Source organism: Phycodurus eques, chromosome 12, assembly GCF_024500275.1.
Source record: "Phycodurus eques isolate BA_2022a chromosome 12, UOR_Pequ_1.1, whole genome shotgun sequence".
NCBI lineage: Eukaryota > Metazoa > Chordata > Actinopteri > Syngnathiformes > Syngnathidae > Phycodurus > Phycodurus eques.
The window spans coordinates 26354672-26376309 of record NC_084536.1 but is presented as its reverse complement, the minus strand read 5'-3'; the positions used below and the strand labels follow the sequence as shown (position 1 = coordinate 26376309).

Here is a 21638-nt window from a genome sequence, read left to right as displayed (position 1 = left end):
TGACCAGGCTTATTGATAGTGCGTGCGTGTGTGTGTGCGTGTGCGTGTGTGTGTGTGAGAGAGAGAGACAGACAAAGAGAGAGAAAGTGAGTGAGTGACCAGAACATAACCCAGAAGATTCATGTTTCACATTTGGGCAATGACAAAACTACACTGCATGTTAAAGCTGTTGTTTTTTGTAGTCTGTAATGTAAACACGAGTCCACGCGCAGCTGTCACGACTCACTTAGATTGGCCCATGAAGCCCAATAAAATACTTTTTGTGCAGACGTGACTTTCTTGTGTCGTTTGGTTGATGAACAAAGTGAAACATTAGTGTGGTAATCACAATGGATTGGAGCAACAGGACCTGATGGGAAGTTGAAAATGAAAGTCTAAAAATAGATCGCGCACGCAATTATTGATAAATGAAAGTAGCAAGGTATGTAGATGATTTTAACGGAGTTAAAGTGCAGTTTCCTCTTAACATAAATACTTGAGTAAAAGTACAAAGTATGCTCCATTAAAAGTACTCTGACAAGTCCAATTCATCTAAAATGTGACTTGAGTAAATGTAACAGAGTAAATCCAGCGCATTCCTACCCACCTCTGCCCACAAGATATTGGGATAGGAGCTGTGCTCCCCCCAAAAGGCCTCAAGGGTGGTAAGCCTCATCCTTGTGCATTTCAAGAAACTTTCCCCTGCCAAAAAAAAATTAAATGTCGGTGACTCGAACTGCTGGCAGTCAAGGTGGCATGAGAGGAGTGGAGGCACTGGCTGGAGGGAGCTCAAATCCCATTTATGGTATGGACTGATCATAAGAACATTGCGTATTGTACTGTAAGTCTGCTAAAAGATTAAATGCCAGGCAGGCTAGATTGGCCCCTTTTTGTTTTTATTATTATTTTTTTAATAACCTGACCTGTTCGGCTCTAAGGTCAAGCAGAATGGAGAATCTGTAGCTCTTTAATGCCGTTTTACTGTGCAACAGTGGAGTTTATTGAAAATTTCAGTAGGACAGAAAGAGATTTAAAAGGGGGTTACAGAAAGAGAATGAAATGACTAAATAAAAATAAAAGACAGGTCACTAGTTATAGAAAACAAAATCATATGCATAATAGATTGTAACATTGGATTTCAGTAGTGCAACACCCTGTTTCAGTAGGGAAGAACAGGACAGGGATAGCAGGGGCACAAGTGTAGTGGAACCGGCTGTACAACTGGCGTGCGGTGGGAGTGGCTATGTAGCTATGAGTGGCTTTATCGTCTCACTTTGGCTGAAACAAAGACGGATGGTGCCATCTGACATTGACGAACCATGACCTTGGAGTTCACCTGTAATTTCTTTGGAGTTTGTTCTAGGCTCTTTTATCACCATACATATAATCCGTCTCTTCAATTTGTGCACAATTTCCGTTCCGCAGTCACGTCCAGAATTTGAATACAGTCCCTTGGATCTTAATTTCTGAACAATATGTGCAGCTGTAGTCACAGGAACATAAAGCTGCTTGGAGATGGTCTATACCCTTTACATTTAACTTGCTTGTCTATAATTTTCTTTCTAATGTCCTGAGACAACTCTTTCCTTCGCTTCCTCTGGTCTGTGTCACCAAACAGCACAGTGATTACTTGTCACCTTTTAAATAGGCCGACTGACTGATTAGAAGTTTGAAGACACCTGTAATGCTAATTAGAGAACACGTGCCCATGGTCAAATTATTTAATTATACTGCAATACAGTGGGGCAAAAAAGTATCCAGTCAGCAACCAATTGTGCAAGTTCTCCCACGTAAAAAGATGAGAGACGTCCCACGTCTGGTTCTGCAGGATTTGAGTCCCTGGCAGCGTAGTGTGTTACTGGTGGTAGCCTTTGTTACATTGGTCCCAGCTCTCTGCAGGTCATTCACTAGGTCCCTCTATGTGGTTCTGGGATTTTTGCTCACCGTTCTTGTGATCATTTTGACCCCACGGGGGGAGATCTTGCGTGGAGCCCCAGATCGAGGGAGATTATCAGTGGTCTTGTATGTCGTCCATTTTCTAATAATTGCTCCAACAGTTGATTTCTTCACACCAAGCTGCTTACCTATTGCAGATTCAATCTTGGTGCCTGGTGCAGGTCTACAATTTTGCTTCTGGTGTTCTTTGACAGCTCTTTGGTCTTGGCCATAGTGGAGTTTGCAGTGTGACTGTTTTGAGGTTGTGGACAGGTGTCTTTTTATTCTAAGTTCAAACAAGTGCTATTAATACAGGTAACGAGTGGAGGACAGAGGAGCCTTTTAAAAGAAGTGGTTGGTCTGTGAAATCTTGCTTGTTTGTAGGTGACCAAATACTTATTTTCCACCATAATTTGCGAATACCGTAATTTCTCATGTAGGCTCCAGCACACCCGTAAATGCGTCTGCCATGATTGATGGTTCACTAACCGCTTCATTGTTAATTCTATGATTCTGAATTTTTTTGTGGTTTTATTGGTAATACAGCTAATTCTCATCCATAATTGCTACTTCCGCTCTTGAAAAGATTATTATTATTTTATTTTAATCAATTACGTTGTACAGGCAGTGGAATGCAAAGGTGTGTTAATGCCCGCGGCATTCAAGACTTCCATGATGCACCCTGAACATGACTTCTGATTTCAAAACTGGTTATTCGTGAATGTTGTGTATACTGTATGCAATTATAGGTGGTAATCTTTTGTTTATTTGGGTTCACATTTGTAGCGACCCTCCGAGGAAAGTCATAACTATGATGTGGCCCATGACAAAAATGAGTTTGACACCCCTGAATTGTATAGCAAGACGAAGTGAAAGAGTGATTCAAGTGCAGATGTTTGTCAGTTTAGCAATGTGCAATGAAAAAGGAAAATACATTTATTTTGTTTTGTATGTACAGTGGACCCAAGCTTTTCGTGGAGCGGTTAATTGTCACCCATAATACTTGACTTTTGTTTGTTGTTAAATAAAATAAAAAAAAGAAAAGCATTTAAAAAGACTTTAAATAAGCGGGGCTAAACCGCCAATAAGCATTTCGGGTTTGGTTCCCCCCAATAAAGAAAGAAAGAGAGAGGAAAACAATATCAAATTTAAATTGGGGGGGGGGGAAAAATCTGCGAACAGGTGAATCCACGGGTGCCGAACAGTAAGTATGCAGGGGTCCACTGTACTGATTTCAATGACTAGCTCACGCACAGTATTTTATTTTTATTTCTGCATATGCTTTCAATCATAGCAGCTGGAGGTAGACAGTCAACTAAGACCATTGCAGCGAGTGGACATTCAGATCGTACGAGTTTATGTTTTACGAGTGAAGAAAACCTGGATGTGCAAAGGTAATAGCACACATACAAACTGTTTTTTAATTTATTTTCGCTATCAAAATAATGATGTTTTCTCTTACTAGATTTAACATGGAACCAGATGAGAGGCATCAGCAAAAGACAACACTGAAGGATGAGGTGAGGAACCATTCCTGGGGTAAACGGATACAATGGATTATAGCGATGTCATACAAAAAAAAACCAGCGATGGCACATCCATCCATCCATCTATCAATTTTATTCCGCTTATCCGAGGTCGGGTCGGGGTGGCAGTAGCGTTAGCAGGGACGCCCAGACTTCCCTCTCTCCAGCCACTTTATCCAGCTCTTTTCGGGGGGATCCCGAGGTGTTCCCAGGCCAGCCGGGAGACGTAGTCTTTCCACCTCGTCCTGGGACGTCCCTGGGGTCTCGTGAGACATGCCCGGAACACCTCACCAGGGAGGCGTCCAGGAGGCATCCTAACCAGATGCACGAGCCACCTCACCTGGCTCCTCTCAATGTGGGGGAGCAGTGCCTCTAGCCTCACCCGGCTGACCAAGCTTCTCACCCTATCTCTAAGGGAGAGCCCTGACACCCTGCGGAAGAAACTAATTTCAGCCGCTTGTATCCGGGATCTTGTTCTTTTGGTTGCGACCCACGGCTCGTGACCATATGTTCCTACGTAGATTGACTGGTAAATTGAGAGCTTCGCCTTTCGGCTTAGCTCCTTCTTCACCACAACGGAGCGATAACAAGTCCGGATCACTGCAGACGTTGCACCGATCCGCCTGTCAAACCTCCCGTTCTATTCTTCCCTCACTTGTGAACAAGACCCCAAGATACTTGAACTCCTCCACTTGGTGCAGGATCTCATCCCTGACCTGGAGAGGGCACAGGACCCTTCTCCGACTGAGGACCATGGCCTCAGATTTGGAGGTGCTGATTTCACATTCTACTGTGAACCGCTCCACTGAGAGTTGGAGATCACAGCTTGATGAAGCCAACAGAACCACATCATCTGCAAAAAGCAGAGATGCATTACTGAGGCCACAAAACGGGAACCCCTCTACGCCTCAGCTCCGCCGAGAAATTCTGTCCATAAAATGTATGAACAGAATCGATGACAAAGGGCAGCCTTGGCGGAGTCCAACCCTCAACGGAAACGAGTCCGACTTACTGCCAGCAATGTGGACACTGGTCGTACACGGACCGAACAGCGCTTGTAAGGGGGTTTGGTACCCCATACTCCTCCTGAAGCAGGACTCCCTGAGGGACATGGTTGAACGCCTTCTCCAAGTCCACAAAACACATGTAGACTGGTTAGGCGAATTCCCATGCACCCTCGAGGACCCTGCCGTGTGTGTAGAGCTGGTCCACCGTTCCACGGCCAGGAGATTTGACTTTCTGATAGACCCTCCTCTCTAGCACCCCTGAATAGACCTTACCAGGGACGCTGAGGAGTATGATCCCCCTGTAGTTGGAACACACCCTCTGGTTCCCCTTCTTAAAAAGGGGGACCACCACCCCAATCTGCCAATCCAGAGGCACTGTCCCCGATGTCCATGCGATGTTGCAGAGGCGTGTCAACCAGGACAGCTCTACAACATCCAGAGTCTTTAGGAACTCCGGGCAAACCTCATCCACCCCTGGGGCCTTGCCACCAAGGAGCTTTTTAACCACCTCAGTGACCTCAACCCCAGAGATAGGAGAGCCCGCCTCAGAGACCCCAGACTCTGCATCCTAATGGGAATTTGTGTCGGTGGAATTGATGAGGTCTTTGAAGTATTCTCCCCACCGACTCAGAACGCCCTGAGTCAAGGTCAGCAGCTACTATTCACAGTGTTGATGGAGCACTGTTTCCCCCTCCTGAGACGCCAGATGGTGGACCAGAATTCCCTCAAAGCCGTCCGGAAGTCGTTTTGCATGGCCTCACCGAACTCCTCCCATGCCTGAGTTTTTGCCTCAGCGACCACCAAAGCTGCCTCCCCCTTCGCCAGCTGGTACCCATCAGCTGCCTCAGGAGTCCCACAGGCCAAAAAGGCCCGATAGGACTCCTTCTTCAGCTTGACGGCATCCCTCACCGCTGGTGCCACCAACGGGTTTAGGGATTGCCGCCATGACGGGCAACGACCACCTTACGGCCACAGCTCCGGTTGGCTGCCTCAGCAATGGAGGCATGTAACATGGTCCACTCGGACTCAATGTCCCCCGCCTCCCCCAGGATGTGGGTGAAGTTCTGCCAGAGGTGCCATGTCGGACAGGCATCTTCCCTCAGCATCGGAGCCAACACACCACCAGGTGGTGAATATTCCGCCCCTCTCTTCACCCGAGTGTCTAAGACGTGGCCGCAAGTCAGATGACACAACGGGAAAGTCGATCATCGAACTGCGACCTAGGGTGCCCTGGTGCCAAGTGCACGTATGGACACCCTTATGCTTTAACATGCTGTTCGTTATGGACAATCCGTGATGAGCACAGAAGTTCAGTAATAGAATACTGGTCTGGTTCTGGTCGGGGGTGGGGGGCGTTCCTCCCAATCACACACTTCCAGTTTTCACTGTCATTGCACACATGAGCGTTGAATTCCCCCAGCAGAACGATTGAGTCCCCAGTAGGAGCTCTCTCCAGCACCCCCTCCAAGGACTCCAAAAAGGGTGGGTACTCTGAGCTGCTGTTTGGTGCATAGGCACAAGCATCAGTCAGGACCTTTTCCCCCACCCGAAGGCGGAGGGAGGCTACCCTCTCGTCCACTGCGATGAACCCCAATGTACAGGGGCCGAGCCGGGGGGCAATAAGTATACCCACACCTGCTCTGCACCTCTCACCGTGGGCAACTCCAGAGTGGATGAGAGTCCAACCCCTCTCAAGAGGACTGGTACCAGAGCCCAAGCCGTGTGTAGAGGCGAGCCCAACTATATCTAGTCGGAACTTCTCGACCTCACACACCAGCTCAGGCTCCTTCCCTGCCAGTGACGTGGCATTCCACGTCCCTAGAACCAGCTTCTGCAGTCGTGTATCAGATCGCCAAGGTCCCCGCCTTCGGTCACCCCCTAGCTCATATTGCACCCAACCCCTGTGGCCCCTCCCATAGGTGGTGAGCTCATGGGAAGGGGGGGACACATTACCCTTTCTGGGTATGCCCGGCCCGGGCCCCAATTGATGCAGGCCCGGCCACCAGGCACTCGCCTTTGAGCCCCACCTCCAGGCCTGACTCCAGAGGGAAACCTCAGTGACCCGCGTCCGGGAAAGGGAAATCGAGGTCCAATATATATACTCATCATAAGGGGTCTTTGAGCATGCTTTGTCTGGTACCGCACCTAGGACCTGTTTGTCATGAGTGACCCTACCAGGGTCTTGAAACTCCAGACAACTTAGCTCCTAGGATCATTGGGACACGCAAACCCCTCTACCACGATAAGGTGACTGCTCCAGGAGGGGATGTGATGGTACATTTTGGAAAAACTGTCATGGATATACAGTGGTACCTTGAGATACGAGTGACCCGACGTACAGGGTTTTCAAGATACGAGCCGTTTTTTGGACCGGATTTTTGCTTTGACTTGAGATATGTGCGTGTGTATATTAATGGTGGCAGTAACTCAATTCAATTTACTTCACAGTCAGCACTATTTTAACAAACGGTGTAAATTTGATAAAAAAGAGAGATTTCAATCTGTTTAATGCCACTCAGTTAATGTCCTCACAACTGAGGCAGATGTGCTAACCAGTCGGCCACCGTGCCACCCAGTAGTGGAATAATAGCTGACAAAACATAAAATTCCTTATATTTGTATTAATTCCCAAAATTATAAGGGACAGTAATTAGAATATTGTAATTTCTTGTGTAAATGCGCATTTTTCTTAAAAAATTCATTGTAATAATTGAGGATGCATATTTTACACAAGTAGAAGGAAAATTATTATTTTTTTTTGTCATATTGTGTCGTCGTAACATAATTTACACAGCTCATGGAAAATCAATTGGGCACTGTTGGCGGGCCCCCCAGACAGACTTGCGCTGGTGTTCAGGCGGACGGCTCCTCTAGCCTGCGAGTTTGTTTCTCCATCTTCGAGGTGGGCGTGCGTGCGCGCGCGCATGGGCTGGCACATGCTTGGCAGGCCTGCTGTGGAGCGAGACTGAGACGCCGCGCCCATCTCAGTGGTTCTGCCTCGGCGGCGGCCACTCCTCACCACGCACCGGTGATGGAGGCGGCCTGCAGCAGGCTGCCCGGAGAGCACCGAGTTTCTTCAGCCCACGACATCACCACCAAGCGAATGAATGATGGTGTGTTGTGAATACAAGTAATTTGTTTATTGACGTGTAAGACTGTTGTATTTTCAACAGTACGATTAAAATGAAATAGGGATTGCAAACGTAAGGAGAGAGAGAGAAGAACCTGACAAGTCAAGACTTCCCACATTACTCATCTGCTCATGTATATCCTCGTATTGACATTTTTTTATCCATCCATCCATTTTCTGAGCCGCTTCTCCTCACTAGGGTTGCGGGCGTGCTGGAGCCTATCCCAGCTAGCATCAGGCAGGAGGCGGGGTACACCCTGAACTGGTTGCCAGCCTATCACAGGACACATTCAAACAAACAACCATTCACACTCACATGCACACCTACGGGCAATTTAGAGTTGTCAATTAACCTACCATGCATGTTTTTGGGATGTGGGTGGAAACCGGAGTGGCACGGGGAGAACATGTAAACTCTACACAGGCGGGGCCGGGGATTGAATCCCGGCCCTCAGAACTGTGAGTTGCACACCGTGCTGCCACATTTTTTTATGTACAAAAAAAAACCTTTTATGTACAAAAAAATAACTTTTTAGACTCACACCCTTCACTTTCTCAGACCATGGTCACATTAATATGTCAGTCTACTTAGGTAGTAAGACCAGGTCCTCTCAGTGGTCTAACTCATTTTGAATAGCCCATTTATAAAAAAGAAACAAAACTATATTAATTCATATTTGGAACACAACGGCTACAAAGGTGCCACCACCTCGATTCTGGAATGCATTAAAGGCCTTGATTAGTGGCAAGGTAATAGTAATCTCTTCTGAAAAGAAACTCAAGACAACAAAAAATTGAAAACTGGGAGCACAAAGTCAAGAAACCTGTGACAATGTTCTAGAATCTGTGAAATATAAAATCAAATCTAGAATTACAGACCTAAAGAAGGAGCTATAATGACAAATAAATTCACAATAAATACAGAAACATTTCATTTTACAATTCTAAGAGGTTGGGGTGAAATCAATGAAACTTGGATCATATGTACTAAGAAGTCATCAAGCAGAGCGAATTCTACACAAACTAATAAACCCAAAAACAAATCTAATGGATACTAGTCTTGAGAAAATCCATCGTTTCCAGTAATACTATACTCAAAACCACAGTCGAATAACTATACCCAGATTCATGCCTTCTTGTCACCTACTGTGGGTCACAAATGAACAGAATGAGAAATTAGTATCTCATGTAACAGCTCCTTGTATTCTCAGGCGGTCTCCCATCCAAGTACAACCCCAATTCCAATGAAATTGGGACGTTGTGTTAAACATAAATAAAAACAGAATACAATGATTTGAAATCATGTTCAACCTATATTTAATTGAATACACGACAAAGACAAGATATTTAATGTTCAAACTGACAAACTTGATTGTTTTTAGCAAATAATCATAAACTTAGAATTTTATGGCTGCAATACGTTCCAAAAAAGCTGGGACAGGTAGCAAAAAAGACTGAGAAAGTTGAGGAATGCTCATCAAACACCTGTTTGGAACATCTCACAGGTGAACAGGCTAATTAGGAACAGGTGGGTGCCATGATTGGGTATAAAAGGAGCGTCCTTAAATTCCTGTCATTCACAAGCAAAGATGGGGCGAGGTTCACCTCTTTGTGAACAAGTGCGTGAGAAAATAGTCGAACAGTTTAAAGACAATGTTCCTCAACGTACAATTGCAAGGAATTTAGGGATTTCATCATCTACGGTCCATAATATCATCAAATGGTTCAGAGAATCTGGAGACATCTTTGAAGGCACCATTAATGTTGAAAGGTACATACAGGTTTTGGAGAAACATATGCTGCCATCCAAGCAATGTCTTTTTCATGGACGCCCCTGCTTATTTCAGCAAGACAATGCCAAACCACATTCTGCACGTGTTACAACAGTGTGGCTTCGTAGTAAAAGAGTGCGGGTACTAGATTGGCGTGCCTGCAGTCCAGACCTGTCTCCCTTTGAAAATGTGTGGCGCATTATGAAGCGTAAAATACGACAATGGAGACCCCGGACTGTTGAACAGCTGAAGCTGTACATCAAGCAAGAATGGGAAATAATTCCACCTACAAAGCTTCAACAATTAGTCTCCTCAGTTCCCAAACATTTATTGAATGTAGTTAACAGAAAAGGGGATGTAACACAGTGGTAAACATGACCCTGTCTCAGCTTTTTTGGAACGTGTTGCAGCCATAAAATTCTGAGTTGATGATTATTTGTTTATCAGTTTGAACATAAAATATCTTGTCTTTTTAGTGTATTCAATTAAATATAGTTTGACCGTGATTTGCAAATAATTGTATTCTGTTTTTATTTATGTTTAACACAACATCCCAACTTAATTGGAATTGGGGTTGTATTAACTGCGTCCGACACTTAGTTTCTGAGATCAGACGAAATTGGGCATATTCAGGGTAGTGTGGCCGTAAGTAAATACATATAATGTAGTGTAAATATCTAATGTAACAAAAGAACTTCAAGTGGGAGACTGAAGGGGAAATTTCTAGGAACAGACAGATACTCCACATTGTATAAAACAATGCCAGACCCAACAAATTCAAACACGACTAAAAACATTAAATTGGATTTGGAAAGCAAAACCATCCCCAATTTCTGGAGAAACATAATCATTTCAATCATTCATAAAAAGGGCAAGGACAACTTGGAATACAAGTTAGCCTCCCAAATACAGACTACATACCGACTTAAAAGCTGAAGGTGTGTTTTCTCCAGTGATGTCAAAAGTACTGGTATTCAGTACTTAAGTACTGTTACTTAAGTTGTGATACTTGTGCAAAAAAACAACTGTGGTAAAAGTACTGAAGCCACTTCCTTAGTAATAAATAAAATTAAATTAATAATCAATTTATAAAATACATATAGTGATATTTGCGGCACGGTGGCCGTCTGCCTCACAGTTCTGAGGACCAGGGTTCAATCCCCGGCCCAGCCTTTGCGGAGTTTGCATGTTCTCCCCGTGCCTGTGTGGGTTTTCTCCGGGCACTCCGGTTTCCTCCCACATCCCAAAAACATGCATAGTAGGTTAATTGAAGTCTCTAAATTGTGTGAATGTCAGTGCGGATGGTTGTTTGTTTATGTGTGCCTTGCGATTGGCTGGCAACCAGTTTAGGGTTTACCCCGCCTCCTCCTCGAAGATAGCTTGGATAGGCTACACCCTGAACTGGTTGCTAGCCAATCACAGGGCACATAGAAACAAACAACCATTCGCACTCACAGTCATGCCTACGGACAATTTAGAGTCTCCAATTAATGCATGTTTTTGGGATGTGGGAGGAAACTGGAGTGCCCGGAGAAAACCCACGCAGGCACGGGGAGAACATGCAAACTCTACACAGGCGGGGCCGGGGATTGAACCCGGGTCCTCAGAACTGTGAGGCTGACGCTCTAACCAGTCGCCCACCGTGCCGCCACAGTGGACATAACTAACAACAATAAAAACACGTAGGCTAAAATGAAAAGATTATTTGTACTATTGAAATAAAGTTATATATAGTACAACATAAATAGTTTAAAATAAAAAAGCTAGATTTCAGACACATTTATTTGCCCACTGCCAAACGGGGGGCGTGACGTGGTTCATTCATTACAGGCAAAAAGAGCCCCAAAGAAATTCTTACCTATGAAAGGTTATTCCCATTTCAGAGTTCAGTGTGATTGTATGGTGTGTGTGTGTGTGTGTGTGTGTGTGTGCGCGTGCAGCCGTACACAGCACAATGTGGAGGCAGGCATCCTTGTTATTTTGGTTTCCGACTATGTCGTCTGTCTCCAAAAATGGAATGCGCTGACACTTTGCCCCCACTAGCTTAGCTATATGCAATGTGGTGACACTTTGCCCCACTAGCTTAACGTCGTCATCGGGGAGTGTCGTATCTATGATGGCGATGCGCTTGACTCGCTTACTTCCGTTTTTTCAGCGTTCTGCTTTTTACACTGCGTCGTCACTAACTTTAGGTTTTAAAAGTAACAAGCTCATTTTAAAAATGTAAAGAGTAGAAAGTACAGATACATGTGTTTACAGAGTCAGAAGTAAAAGTAAAAAGTCTCCACAAAAATAAAGTACAGATACGTGAAAAATCTTAAGTACAGTAACGATCTGTACTTTGTTACTTTCCATCTACGGTTTTATTTGGGCCTAAATATGATGACTTTGTACTCGCTGTGACCTTGTTCTGTCCTGTCCTATAACAGGAGATTAAAAAGCCAAAGGAGCAGCAGAAGATGGCAAAGGATATGCACGACTTTAAGAGAGAACAGGAAGAGGAGAAGACCAAGCGACTCCTGGAAGAGAGAAACCGTGAGAAGGTGTTGGATAAAGTTGCCAGGGAGAGGGTCAAACAACAAATTGCTATGGTAATCAAGTATTTCATTCTGGGTTTCCTTACACAAAGAAGAATTTTCCAAAGGATAATGGAGGAGCAAATTACATCCCAAATAGAGGTGTGAGCCTTCACTGGACTCACAGTTAGATTCAGTTACGATTATTGTATCAACAATTCGATTTTATATTGTGATGCATCATGATGGGTAACAATAAATTTTACGTGCTAATGGCTTGATGCTATATTACTATTGTTTTGTTTTCATCGATAAATTAAACCAGTCAGCGACAATGATTTAAAATAAACTCAACAGAACCATGACATGACATTAAATCATAGCAAAAATAAATAATTTAGATAACATAATGAACTAAAAATAATTTAAAAAATTTTAAAAACAAAACACTGCAGTTCTTGAATATAGTAATTAAAAGCTATTCAAATAAAATAAGAGCATTGGGCACAGGGTACTACCTGAAAATGCAGAGCACTGGTATCATTTGCCCTTCACAAGTGCATCAATGGCATTTAAGTGTTGTCAGTGCACCCTCCAGTGGACAAAATTAGCAACAAAAGTGACTTTTATTGAAAAATAGCAGTGATTGTGTTCTCCTCACGGGAGACCAATCTGGCCCGTCGGGGGTGAGGTTACTACTTCTGGCCTGCGGGCAGTACGTTTGACACCACTGCCTTAAACGATATGCCAACAGGTAGAGCTTCAGACAATGATGGCTTTTCCACAGAATTCTATAAACATTTCTGGTGTATACTAGAACCACTATTTTTCAGAATGAGAGTAGAGATAAAAGATAAAGTCTATTATTATTAATAATAATCAGTTTATTTGAAAGGGGACAATGCAATTTCATAAAACACATGAAGTACACATGGTTAAAAAAGCCAGAATAAGCCAGAAGGCCAGTTTTCATCTGTAGTCCCTTGGCCATGATGTAATAAAGCAGTAAAATACATCTACAAGACAATATAATACAGGATACATAATCAAAGACTTAATATACTATAAAGAGAGAATAAAACCACAAATTATTTGATCATAACAAAAAAAAAAAAAAAAAAACATAACATACTTGTCTTTTAGTGTTGGCAGCTATAGGTGTTAACTAGCCACATTTTCAGTTTTTTTGTGAAGGCCTTGTATGTTGTAAGCAGTTTAACCTCCTCGGGTACTGAGTTCCACTCACCAGCGCTCCTCACTGACCAGGCTGACTTACTGAAAGTGCTCCTGCACAGAGGAATGAGACAGTCACCTCTGACAGAGTCTCAAGTGACACGCTCAGAGCTGTTACTTTGGCTGATGAACTCAGCCAGAGGAGGTGGAGCCAAATCATGCAGTACTTTATAAATCTAATTTAAATCTGCAAATATGTGAAGACTGTCCCAGTTTAAAAGACTGTATTTTTTTTTTAAATTGCACAGTGATGATAGTGCCTTGTTTTTTATCCATCACTTTACTTGTTTGTACAAAACTTCCAATGTTTTTTTTTACATTCTGACCAGCCTGGGACCAACTGGTTATGCAATAGTTAAAGTCATTGAATGTAAGTAAATTTTTGCGGCTTCAGTTGACATTTCATTTCGAATTGCACGAAAATTTGTGAGGTTTAATTTTATATTTTTACACAATTGGTCAATATGGGCTTTAAAGGAAAGCTGTGAATCTATTATTAACCCAAGATATTTGTATTGGCTGACAATTTGCATTTTTTCACCATTAACAAGTATGTCGGGGTCAGGTGATACTCTTGTTTGTTTTAGTGAAATACATGCCTACAGTTTTAGAAATTTTTAGCTGTAGACAGCACTCCTGCAACCAAGTTGTGACACAGGACATTGTATTAGTGAGTTTAGCAGCAACAGTATCTTTGGAGCGACCATGAACAAAGAAAACCGTGTCGTCTGCATACATTACGCACTCTGCTTCAGAACAAAGAGTGAGTAAATCATTCATATAAAGACTAAATAAAAGGGGGCCTAATATTGATCCCTGAGGGTCTCCACAGGTTAGCCTAAGAGACTCTGATCTGCAGTTGTTAACTGATACAGATTGTGTTCGGTCATGCAGATATGATTAAATCCAGCTCACAGCTTTGCGAGAGAAGTTAAATTTTGAGAGCTTGATAAGAAGAACAGAGTGATTTACTGTATTGAAAGCTTTCCTGAGGTCCAAGAACACCGCCCCTACAACTCCACCCTTGTCGAGAGAAGATTTTATTTTCTCAATAAAGAGGCATGTAGCCATTTCAGTGGAATGCTTGGATCTGAAACCAAACTGCATGGCATGGAGAGAGGGGGAGCTGCTGTTTAAATAATGGACAATCTGCTCTGACACCCATTTTTCTGCAACTTTGGAAATGGCCGGAAGAATGCTTATAGGTCAGTAGTTATTCAGAGAAGTTGAGTCACCGGATTTAAAGACAGGGGTAACAATAGCAGATTTCCAGGCCTTTGGAAAGTGACCAGATTAAATTTAAAGATTAATGATTGAGGCAATAGGAGTAGCAAGAGTTGAGTCCCATATTAATTTAGAGCTATTAATGGTTTGGAACACACTGCATTTCCGGTGCTTTAGTATTGCGGGGTTTGGCAGCCCCCCGTTTCTTTTATTGGCAATGTTTGCATATACCTTTATGCTGCCAGCTTCCGCATCAGCCAGCAGTGGAGGAGGCCCAGCCGGCAGAGGTGGAGGCCCAGCCGGCAGAGGTGGAGGCCCAGCCAGCAGTGGTGGAGGTACAGCTAGCAGAGACAGAGGCCCAACCAGCAGAGGCGGAAGCCCAGCTAGCAGTGGTGGAGGCCCAGCCGGCAATGGTGGAGGCCCAGGTAGCAGTGGTGGAGGCCCGGCTAGCAGTGATGGAGGCCCAGGTGGCAGTGGTAGAGGCCCAGGTGGCAGTGGTAGAGGCCAAGCTAGCAGAGGTGGAGGCCCAGCTATTAGTGGTGGAGGCCCAGCTAGCAGTGGTGTTGGTCCAACTAGCAGTGGTGTTGGCCCAGGTGGCAGTAGTAGAGGCCCAGCTAGCAGAGGTGGAGGCCCAGCCGGTAGAGGTGGAGGCCTAGCTAGCAATAATGTTAGCTGATCTAGCAGTGGTGTTAGCCCGGCTGCTCGAGGTAAAGGCGCAGTTGGCAGTGATGTTGGCCCAGGTAGCAGAGGTGGAGGCCCAGCTAGCACTGGCCCAGGGTTTAGTTCAATATCACCAGCCAAAAGAAGTGTCAGCAAGAGATTAAAAACACCCAGGAGTGGTTTGCCTGTGACAGCCTGTTCCTGCTCACCTGTGGGGTGGCCTGGCATGGCCATAGTCCAGTATCCTTGTGAATAGCATGTGCTGACTCCATCTGGCTGGATACAAGGTTAGAGTGTCCCTTTTTCTTGGACATGTTGAACTTACCAGAAAATACAGGGTTATCCAAACAGCAAAGGAATACGTTGATAGCATAATCCATGGTCCTATTTGATCTTTGGATGACTTTTTAAGCAAACGCACAGGACCTGCCAAACTGTGTGGCTGCACCCCGGCAGCCATCTTGTTTTTTCTATTTAGAAGCCATATTAATACAACCACAATAAAACTACTCCTTAAACCAGGGAAAGACCCCACTCATTCGGCTAATTACCGACCACTGTCACTAATTAATACAGACATCAAAATCAAGGGTTTAGCCAACAGACTAGAAAAAAGTCTCCCGTCGTTAACTCATTTCCTGCCAATGCCATCCAAAGACATCATTAAGCATCCATCTATTACCTGCCAATACCGTGTAAAGATGTCAATAGTGCTTTTTAACGGGGATTGGTGAGGGAGGGTCTTGTGCAGTTTATGTGTGATCATCAAGCCTCTGGATAACTGCAATGATGAATGGCACCCTGTAGAGGCCAACAATGCCTTGAGGTGAACATCCCTCCCTCAAAGGAAGAGGAAGAAGAAGGAGGAGGTGAGGTGCAAGAGACAATGAAAAAAGGCAAACATAATGGCGAAAAAGAGAGGCACTAACAAAAAACAACAAAAAAGCTTCCGGTACTAGTAATTTATTACGCCAAGGCAAGAGAGATTTGAGATTTTCACTAAAGAAAAAAAATATTTGTGTCATTGTTCTGGTTGATCTGTCTGCTTTCACAAAAAGGCTGTTTTCTCAGTTCTTTTCCTCCAGAAACAGGCTACTTTCAGCCAAATCTATATTTGACTACTTATTAATAAAGAGCTAAGAAGAAGGGGGACACTGAGAGGACCGAGGAGAGGCGAAAGGAATACATTGAGATGCGACACAGGGCAAAGGTAGAGGTGGCAAAGGCAAAACAAGAGGCATATGATGACATGTATGGCAGGTTGGACACTAAAGAAGGAGAAAAGGATCTATACAGGCTGGCCAGACAGAGGGATAGAGATGGGAAGGATGTGCAGCAGGTTAGGGTGATTAAGGATAGAGATGGAAATATGTTGACTGGTGCCAGCAGTGTGCTTGCTAGATGGAAAGAATACTTCGAGGCGTTGATGAATGAGGAAAATGATAGAGAAGGGAGAGTAGAAGAGGTAAGTGTGGTGGACCAGGAAGTGGCAATGATTAGTAAGGGGGAAGTTAGAAAGGCATTAAAGAGGATGAAAAATGGAAAGGCAGTTGGTCCTGATGACATTCCTGTGGAGGTATGGAAGCATCTAGGAGAGGTGGCTGTGAAGTTTTTGACCAGCTTGTTCAATAGAATTCTAGTGCTTGAGAAGATGCCTGAGGAATGGAGGAAAAGTGTACTGGTGCCCATTTTTAAGAACAAAGGTGATGTGCAGAGCTGTGGCAACTATAGAGGAATAAAGTTGATGAGCCACACAATGAAGTTATGGGAAAGAGTAGTGGAGGATAGACTCAGGACAGAAGTGAGTATTTGCGAGCAACAGTATGGTTTCATGCCTAGAAAGAGTACCACAGATGCATTATTTGCCTTGAGGATGTTGATGGAAAAGTACAGAGAAGGTCAGAAGGAGCTACATTGTGTCTTTGTAGATCTAGAGAAAGCCTATGACAGAGTACCCAGAGAAGAACTGTGGTACTGCATGCGGACGTCTGGAGTGGCAGAGAAGTATGTTAGAATAATACAGGACATGTACGAGGGCAGCAGAACAGCGGTGAGGTGTGCTGTAGGTGTGACAGAAGAATTTAAGGTGGACGTGGGACTGCATCAAGGATCAGCCCTGAGCCCCTTCCTTTTTGCAGTGGTGATGGATAGGCTGACAGATGAGGTTAGACTGGAATCCCCGTGGACCATGATGTTTGCAGATGACATTGTGATCTGCAGTGAAAGCAGGGAGCAGCTGGAGGAACAGTTAGAGAGATGGAGGCATGCACTGGAATGAAGATTAGCCGAAGTAAAACAGAATATATGTGCATGAATGAGAGGGCTGGTGGGGGAAGAATGAGGCTACAGGGAGAAGCGATAGCAAGGGTGGAGGACTTTAAATACTTGGGGTCAACCGTCCAGAGCAATGGTGAGTGTGGTCAGGAAGTGAAGAAACGGGTCAAAGCAGGTTGGAACGGGTGGAGGAAGGTGTCAGGTGTGTTATGTGACAGAAGAGTCTCTGCTAGGATGAAGGGCAAAGTTTATAAAACAGTAGTGAGGCCAGCCATGATGTACGGATTAGAGACAGTGGCACTGAAGAGACAACAGGAAGCAGAGCTGGAGGTGGCGGAAATGAAGATGTTGAGGTTCGCTCTTGGAGTGACCAGGTTGGATAAAATTAGAAATGAGCTCATCAGAGGGACAGCCAAGGTTCGATGTTTTGGAGACAAAGTTAGAGAGCGCAGACTTCAATGGTTTGGACACGTCCAGAGGAGAAATAGTGAGTATATTGGAAGAAGGATGATGAGGATGGAGCTGCCAGGCAAGAGAGCTCGAGGAAGACCAAAGAGAAGGTTGATGGATGTCGTGAGGGAAGACATGATGGCAGTTGGTGTTCGAGAGGAGGATGCAGGAGATAGGCTTACATCGGAAAAGGATGACGCGCTGTGGCGACCCCTAACGGGACAAGCCGAAAGGAAAAGAAGAAGAATTAATAAAGAACGGGATAAGCTAGAGACGAACGTTTTTTTTCTGATGAAAGAATAGTCTGATCTTTCTTTTGGTGGGTTTGGTGTTTACATCGTCATAATACACAATATTCTGTGGGGCTTGAAAGATTTGTGAAATTGCTCCAAAATGCCTGACAGTCTAGGTGTTCCCTGCTCAGGAAACGGCTGGCAGGGATTGAGTTAATACATTCTGACCAAACAGGTTTCATTAAAGGATGGAGCTCCACCAACAATGTCAGGCGACTGATAAACCTAATAAGTATGTCCCAGCGTAATAATCTATAAACTATTGTCTTGTCACTAGATGTAGAAAAAGCTTCTGACAAAGTTGACTGGTCTTTTCTTTTTGATGTACTTCACAAATTAGGCTTCGGTGATTCATATAGTCACTGGCTCACAATGTAATACAACTCACCCAAAGCAACTGTCACCACAAATGGGGTCACATCACAAAGTTTCACTTTACAAAGAGGAACTAGACAAGGATGCCCTCTCTCGCCTCTGGTTTTCGCACTATTTATCGAACCACTGGCGACCTCCCTGGGTCCTGGGGGGTCAGTGGCATCCCCCTGGTTGGGTCCCCTGCTGGACGGGCTTCCTGACAACCCCCCTGGGCTCACCCTCCCTCGATGTGCCGGCGCACCAACTCCGTACACCAGTTGACGAACATGCATGTGATATGGTGTTCATTCCCGAATAAATTCAATAGACACACTATTGGCTTTGGGGGTTACTTGTGCTGGGATCACTAACAACACAGGTTATACTGACATATCAACTCACAGGTTCTTACAGGTGTTTAGACACTAAAAAGCAATCCCACCGCACCACTCATCAGTACCACTGCCTTGCTCATTTTCCCACAATCTGTCCTGCCCTTTTCTGTCCTCCCTTGTTCTTTTGGTTAGTTATTGCCTGTCCTCACCGGGTCCCCCCCAAAATCTACAAATGACTGTTGTAATGTTACTTGTGTTCAAATATCTAAACTGTCTCACTATTGTTCTGCTGTGGTTCTCACCCCTAGTCCCCTTGTCCACTCTATTCCTCTATCTGTCCCCTAAAACCCTTTTCTGTCCGGCTGGATTTTCAACAACATACACGCAAATCAGTCGCCTTTTGCCAAAATGCGCCGTTTTGAACTCAAAATAGGCCATTTACGTGAATCATATGGATCCGATGAGTTTTTCCTGGACCAAGGAGGTCGCCGTCGCTGACGTCATAGGCTGTTTCGTACTCCTTGAACGCTGCCAGCAAGAGCCATTCCACACAGTCACAGTACTTTTACTCCATTACAATAACCTAAATGTCGCTCACTACTTTTACTTGTCAATTATTGCTTATTTATCAACTATTTCGTGTGCGAGACTACAACTTCGACTTCCACATTTGGCACTGTTTGCTCCAATCCAATTTAAGCGTGTTTAGGTCTAGTTCACCAATCAAATGACATGTAACTTTAATCTTAAATTGTTACCTCAACATTTACTAGAGCGGTGTAAATAAATGTTTTTCTGTGTGAAGAATTTTTTTTTTATTTTGCCTAATTGTACCCTTCAGAGTCTTCCAGATTGCTTAATTTATGTTAAAATATATATATATTTTTAAATGCTCTGCGGGTGCCTGGGGAATCCCCCCAGACAAAAACTAAAATGTATTATTATAATTGAAATATTTTAATTGATATTGTTTTTTTAATTCACATTTTTGTTACCTCTGTTCTGCAGGATCGAGTGGATAGAGCAGCCAGTTATTCCAAATCCTTGGAGGAGAAGGCTCAGCAAGTAAAACTGCAGGCAGAGCTGGAAGCAATAAAGGGTACCTTTGCGAGGCCAAGGAGGTAAATCTGCCAATATAGTCTCGAAGCATTACATTCACACTGTGATGACACTAGACCATATCCATTTTCAGGATTTTTATCCTTCTCTAGGGTGTTAATTTTGAATATGTCTTTGTTGTTTGTTTGACAAAAGTCCCTGCAGATTTGGAGTAACAGACATGATTTTCCGCCCAGGCCCAATGTCAAATGTGTACTTCACTCTGCGGTTAACCAAAGTTGATCTTGAAACTTTCAGTTTATTTTTGTACACCTGCCCTTGTTGTGGGAGTGTGAAATTATTTACTTTCTTCTTCCTGTTACTTTAGACTAAGGCTGCACGATATATTGTTTAAGCGTCGTCATCGCGATGTACGTGTGCGTAATAGTCATCACAGCAGGGTCTGCTGTGATGTTGGTGTACCTAATATGCAATGAATCAACTGTAATATTAAAAAAATAAAATAAAATAAAAAGGCCACCAGAGACCATGCAAATAAGATTAACGCCATTCCGGTAAACTATAACAGCTTCAAACAACACGTGGAGCAGCCCAGACTGTTACTGATGTCATAGTATGATAACTATGAATGTGGACACGGGAAATAATGTACAGCAGCTGCGTTTCCTGTATCGCTCTTCAGAATGAAACTCATGCACGTTGCAACAGATTACATTTGGTGGGACATGCCCGGAATACCTCACCAGGGAGGCGTCCGGGAGGCATCCGAATCACATGCCCCAGCCACCTCATCTGGCTCCTCTCGATGTGGCGGAGATCCTCCCGGATGACCGAGCTTCTCACCCTATCTCTAAGGGAGAGCCCGGACACCCTGTGGAGGAAACTCATTTCGGCCGATTGTATCCGGGATCTTGTTCTTTCGGTCATGACCCACAGCTCGTGACCATAGGTGAGGGTAGGAACGTAGATCGACCGGTAAATTGAGAGCTTCGCCTTTCGGCTTAGCTCCTTCTTTACCACAACAGACCGATACAAAGTCCGCATCACTGCAGACGCTGCACCGATCCGCCTGTCGATATCCCGTTCCATTCTTCCCTCACTCGTGAACAAGACCCCAAGATACTTGAACTCCTCCACTTGGGGCGGGATCTCATCCCCGACCTGGAGAGGGCACGCCGTGAGCTGATTGGCTGCGCATCATCGCAGCCTCACCCAGCATCTTCCCTTGTTGTGTCTCGCCAGTCTCGTCCACGATGTTGTGTTCGCAATAACTTTTTTTGTTTAAGCGATAATTTTTTTGATTAGTTAAGCATGCCCTTACAATGCCGCTGAAGGGCTGTGCCCCTGCGAAAGCTTCCTTCAAGGCACCCAAGAGGAAGAAGAAGATGATGACATCAGCAAAAAAGTGAAACTTTTAGATTTGATCAAAGACGGCAGAAGTTATGCATCTGTGGCACGGAATTATGGCGTGAATGAATCTACAGTGCGGTACATAAAGAAAGAGGAATCAAACATCTGCAAAACTGCTTTAATAACCTTCAATAAGGAAGCAAAACGTGTGGTAACTCCTCGTAATAAGAGAATAGTGAAAATGGAAGCTGCATTGGCCTTGCTGATTGCAGGGAAAAGACAGTGAGTTTGGACACTAATATTATCAGGACAAAGGCCAAAGCTCTCTACGACCAAATCTTGCCAGATGACGACAATGAAGAGGCTGAAGAAGGTGCTGACGAAGCCAGTACTAGCACTGCCAGGAGTGATTCGCCTCCTCGAGGACGAGGCTTTTCAGCCAGCAAAGGCTGGTTCGAAACATTTCAAAAAAGATATGGCCTCAGAAGCGTGTTTCTGTAGGGTGAGGCTTCCTCTGCTGACAACGATGCTGCTCGTCGTT

The 21638-nt window shown here is 44.4% G+C and overlaps 1 protein-coding gene across 2 annotated transcripts in view; it reads left to right on the top strand.

Moving 5' to 3' along the window:
- ubxn4 (UBX domain protein 4) overlaps window positions 1-21638 on the top strand; it is a 70556-nt gene that overhangs the window by 11990 nt on the left and 36928 nt on the right. For both annotated transcript variants that reach the window (XM_061692213.1, XM_061692212.1), the window contains exons 6-9: window positions 3209-3308; window positions 3380-3434; window positions 11779-11940; window positions 19697-19809. In XM_061692213.1, the coding sequence (XP_061548197.1) occupies window positions 3209-3308; window positions 3380-3434; window positions 11779-11940; window positions 19697-19809 (430 nt within the window). The remainder of the gene's footprint in view (window positions 1-3208; window positions 3309-3379; window positions 3435-11778; window positions 11941-19696; window positions 19810-21638) is intronic.